Consider the following 5,270-nt stretch of genomic DNA (forward strand, 5'->3'; position numbering starts at 1 on the left):
CCGCCGCCCCCTCCCTGCCGCCAAACCCCCTACCCTTCTGCGGCCCGGCGGCCCTCCTCTCTGTCCTCCATCGCTCCAAGGCGCCTTGACGTGGGGGAACCCAGCTCGCGGGCTCGCTCACCCACGCCCTCCCCACGAGATATCTCGTTGGACGGGGTGGTGCGTTCTCCTCCGCTGTCTCCTCCGTCCGCGGAGGATGAGCTGGGCCACCCGCAGCCGGTGGTAGTTGCCTTGACGGCCCCTGCGCCGCCGCCGGAGCTGCTTTAGCCCCGGGGGCCGCCGTCGTCGCGTAGCTCGTCGCGCCTCTCGTCCTCCGGTACCAAGGTCTCCTCTGGCAGCGGGGGGTCGGTTGCGGGCAAATCGCAGCGCCCGGACGCCATGGACGTCTTCATGCCAGCCGGGGATATCGAGGCCGCGCTTCGCCTAGCCGTGGTCTCCATTGAACCGCCTAGCGCCTTCATCAACGCGACGGCCGCGGTCCAGGCTGCCATGCTTCGTGACCTAGGGGACCTCTCCTTCGACACGGTCCCTTCGTCGGTCGGTGTCTGCTACCTCCGTTTCGCGTCCTGGGCCGACCGGGAGGAAGCCATCGCTAGCCAGCCCCTGCATTACCAGGGTGCGCGCATCGACCTCCACCGGGAGGAGCTGTATGGGCGAGTGCCGCAGCGCGCTCGCCAGTGCGCCCTCCTAGCGGCTACGGGCTTCCCCGCCGAGTTCATTATGCCTATCTGCATCCCCGCCGCCTTCTCCGGCTTCGGGCGCGTCCTCGAGGTCGACCCGCGCGCCCTCTCTGGCAATGAGCTCGCCACGATCCGGGTGGTCGTGCTCCTGGAACGCACACGGGACATCCCGTGTGACGTTTGGCCGTGGGGCGGGCTGTGGGCGACGCGGGCCATCTCCATCGAGTCGGCCGCGGTCTGGCCGATGACACGCTCCTTCGACGACAACGGCGAGTACGTGTCGTACTTCCGCTTCCCTCCCCCTCCCTTCGCCCACAACAGGCCCGACGAGGCGCGCCGTCACGGTGATGCGGCTGTCCCAGCCTTCCGCCCCGTCGGCAGGTTTTTCGGTGGCGGGGGAGGCAACGGTGCCCTCGACTCCGTCCTTCGGGTCCTGGGCGCTCCCCCTCTGCCCGGCTCTGTCGCTCGCCTTGGGTCCATGGATGGTGCGGGGCGGGGGGAGCGAGGACTGGACAGTGGCCCTGTCCAGTTCGCCCGCCTCTGGCTCCTCGGTGGGCATCGTCGACCTGGCTGACGAAGCGCCCGACGACGTGCCCTGCATGGCGATGCATGGGGGTGGGTCCCCCTGTTTGGATGCCCCCGCGCCTGCTCCCACCGCCCCCTCAGCTGCCCAGGAAGCCGCCGTTCTCGGCGGGGGTGGGCGGCACAGCGCGCGTCTGGCCCGTGCAGATACCGGTGCCTTCGTCCCGATTGCGGACAAGGCGGTGAAGCGCCGCGCTCTCAAGGACGCGTTGATCGGGTGCTCGCCGCATCTCCAATGCAAAATATTGTAAAAAGAGCTCTTGATTTATATTTTAAAGTAATAGAACATATGAGACAGCGACAAATGTTGTATTAAAATAGAGAAAAGGTAGACTGTGAGGCATGAACTACATAGATTTGCTTCAAGCACTAAACAAAAATAAATGTAAAATTAAAATGACAACTACAAACACACGCGAGTACAAAGCATGACATCTCTTGACAAGACAACAATTTGAATCATGGCTCCATTTTTTTTACGAAAAAGGGTTTCCCCCCGCTTTGTATTACAAAGCAACCAACCGATACAACCAACGATAGGGGCCGGGCGGAAGCAGCACAAACACGCCCAAAAGAAAGGAAAGAGAAAAAAGAAAAGAAACAAATGCCGACAACGGCGGATCAACAAAAACGACGAAGCATCGTGACCACTGCGTCCACCGGAGATCACCCACCAAGCTCCGAGACTCCGAAGTGCCGGTACCCAACAACACCTCCAAGAAGGGACGCGACGATGACGACGCTGCTGCCAAGGGTTTCCCCCGGTACACGGCGATGAGAGAGGAAGGGTAACCCCGACGCCCTCCAAGAAGGTCCGGCGGCACCCTCAGACGCCACCGCGTCGGTGTCGGCAAAGCCAACAAAGATTTCTCCCAATCCCAGCCTCTACCTCAGGCACTCCGGAGCTCGCCACCAGACCGACCACCACCCTGCGCCAACACGAACACGAAGCTTCCCACGCTGTCTCACCACAGCACCGCGAAGATGGTCTGCACAACGGAGAAGAGGAGCCGGGACTAGGGCAACAGCACCATCGGCATACGGGAGGGCCCCACCTCCACCGTCCACGACGGTAGCCGACCAGACGCCATGGCAGGAGCCTACCGGGCCCGTGGCCCCACAGGCTCGGCCGGGCCCTCAAAGGCCCGGGCAGCTCCCGCCTCCGCGCAGCAGCTGGAACGCCGCCGGCGTCGCTGTCCCAGTCCAAGCCGCTCCCCAGCCTCCCCATACAGAGAGCGTCGCGGTCGCGCCGGAGCCGGCCCGCAAGGACCCAGAGGGAACCCTACGGGCCCAGATCTGGGCCAGGGACGCGCCCCCGGCCGGCCAGCACCACCGGACCACCCCGCCGCCAAGAGGCGGCACCACCAAGGCGAGCACCGCCGGCCTCCACACCAGGACGCCGGACCGCCACCGGCCGAAGCGCACCGCCGCCGGCCATCACCGCCCGAGCAGGGGAGGACCGCGCGCGGGGAAGGGCAAGCCCACCGCCGCCAGCATCACGCGGCCGAGGGCCGGCGGCGCAGGCTGACAGCGGCGGGAGGAGGGATGCGCGCGGGGAGGAGCTGGAGGCGCGCGGAGGCAGGGCCCCCGGCCGCCTCGCTCCGGCTCCATTTTTTTTCACATTCTGGAAGAACAAAATCAGTGAAAAGATGCTGGATACCTTACCCGATACCACTCACCAATTCCAAAATACCACACTAGAGTTATGCTCTAAAACCTGAACTATATACACCCACAGATGTATCTCACTACTACATTATACCCTAACTCTCCTTTTGAGCTCAGCAATAGTCGATGGTAATATCAGAAACCAGCAGCGCATAACCATGGTGAACATGGCCTCCTTGAAGTTTCCCTCCACAACAAAGAAGTCAATGCACTTGTTCTTCAACTCCTGACAGTTGTAAGTTTCAGCCTAAGATTGTTGCAACTGTATCTACAATTCTACATACACTTTCCCATAACTTCTGGGCACAAATAATCTTTAGTTGGTCCAGTGCATACCGATCAGCCGCAGCGAGTAGATCCTGAAATATCTCAGCGGAAGAGTCCTGAAGCTCGTTTTCTCCCGGCATCATCTTTGTAAATGAACCTAAGCATAATGTTGCAGGTTTGATGTCGTGTGGCCTGATGGATGACGTATTGATCATATAGCACCATGGAGTTAACATTAAAAGTCATGACACCACATGTACCAAAAGAACAAAGAGAAAAACAGAGAAATGAGTTGCTAATTTGGCAATTATATGATTTATCGGTATCAATACTCGATAGCAACTAAGCCCAACACTTCAAGAACATGATTCTACAATATCTAGCTTCCAGGCTCCCTCCTCGGCAAATACAGATTATATGATCCACAAGATGTCAGATACCACTCACCAAAACCAAAACACCATACTAAAACTATGCTTGAACGCCTGAAGTATACACGTGTTTATGCCCGAACCCTCCTTTTGAGCTCAGCGGTAATCGATGGGAATTTTAGAAGCAACAAAGCATAACCATCAGTGAACATGGCCTCTTTAAAATTTGCTTCCACCGCGAAGAAGTCAATGCAGTTGTTCTTCAATTCCTGACAGTTATAGGTTTTGGCACAAGCTAACATAGTTGCAACTGTATCTACTGAAACTGTATTCCATAACTTCTGGGCACAGATAACCTTCAGCCGATCAAGTGCGTATAGATCAGCCGCGGCGAGTAGATTCTGGAGCATCTCAGTGGAATAGTCATTAGACTCGTCTTCTCCGGGGAATTCATCCATGTATATAAACCCAAGCATAACTTTGAATGTTGCAGGCGTGATGTCGTGCAATCTAATGGATGACATTGTAGCCTCGGACATGGAACCGAAGAGCTGTGCTCTGAAGACCGGTGAGCGGGCAGCAACCACCGCCCGGTGAGCATGGAATGTCTCATCACCAACGATGAATGACACATCTGTGCCGTCAGTACGATCAAGCAGGCGGCCAAGATGAGTCCCGATATCTGAAGGCGGGACAAGAATAGCAGGTTTGTCATCAATGAGTATGATGGCGCATACAAACGTGACGTGCCTCTCTGCTAAGAAAATTTTCTCCAGAATAGCTCCCTTGGCAAACCGATTCCATCCCCAGGAGTCGTGGCGGCCTTTATCTCCGTTGATTTCAAAGGTTTGAAATGTCCTCTGCAGTATGTCCGGCGCAGATGGATTGCCGTCGCTGCCAATGACGAAGGCCTCGATGATGGCTCTGATCCTTCTGGTTTTGCTCATGTGCCTGAAGAAGATGGAGACATACTCGCCCTTTTCGGCCTCGCTCTGGCCACGCGGGAAGAACTCGATCCTCCAGTGGTGTCCACCGGCGGAGACGACGTCGGAGTGGATGGCCTTGCCAATGGGAAGCTTCTTGCTTTGCTCGTAGTCTACTCTGAACCTGAAGGCTGAAGAACCCACAGTGGTGATCCGCGCCTCTGGCTCTGCCATCTCGCCAGCTCGCTGGCTCACTGAACAAATTTGAAGCATCAGTAATCACAAACTACCACCAAAAAGATTGAGCAAGCAGAAGAAATCACCACAAAAATTGGCACACGCCACAAAAGCTCGACGGACCGAGCAAGAACACAAGAGGTGGGCGCTTACTGGCTTGCTCGCCAGCCGCCGGAGGTCGGCCTACTGCTGGCGGCGATCGGTCGGAGCCGAGGCTGCTCTCGTGGCCGCCGGCGCTTGCGAGACTTTTTTCTTGCGGCGCTTGCGAGACTTGCTCCACGCTAAATTTGGCCGGGGAACCTCGAGTCGAATAATAGAACCGGCGGCTTTGTTCGTGCAGGCTTCTAACAACCAACAGTACCAACGACTTTTGTTACCCCTTTCTCTAGTCTGCTCGGGAGACCAACACCTCACGTTCCAGCATCCGGCAGCTCTCACCATCGAGGAACTTGACTACTAAATTGTTTCCACTTTGATTATGTGTAAGAATTGATCTTCTGGTCTTAGTATAATATTCAAAGTTTGTGAGACAATGATTTTCC

The 5,270-nt window shown here is 57.1% G+C and overlaps 1 protein-coding gene across 1 annotated transcript; it reads right to left on the reverse strand.

Annotated features, from left to right (window-relative positions):
- Window positions 1–3,557: 3,557 nt before the first annotated feature.
- LOC119275132 (BTB/POZ and MATH domain-containing protein 2-like) lies at window positions 3,558–5,000 on the reverse strand. The gene is made up of 2 exons (XM_037555957.1): window positions 4,882–5,000; window positions 3,558–4,745 (listed from the first exon to the last, which is right to left on the reverse strand). Coding segments are annotated over exons 1-2 (1,047 nt in total). The 5' UTR covers window positions 4,883–5,000; the 3' UTR covers window positions 3,558–3,699.
- Between the last annotated feature and the right edge of the window lie 270 nt (window positions 5,001–5,270).

Source organism: Triticum dicoccoides, chromosome 1A, assembly GCF_002162155.2.
Source record: "Triticum dicoccoides isolate Atlit2015 ecotype Zavitan chromosome 1A, WEW_v2.0, whole genome shotgun sequence".
Taxonomy (NCBI): domain Eukaryota; kingdom Viridiplantae; phylum Streptophyta; class Magnoliopsida; order Poales; family Poaceae; genus Triticum; species Triticum dicoccoides.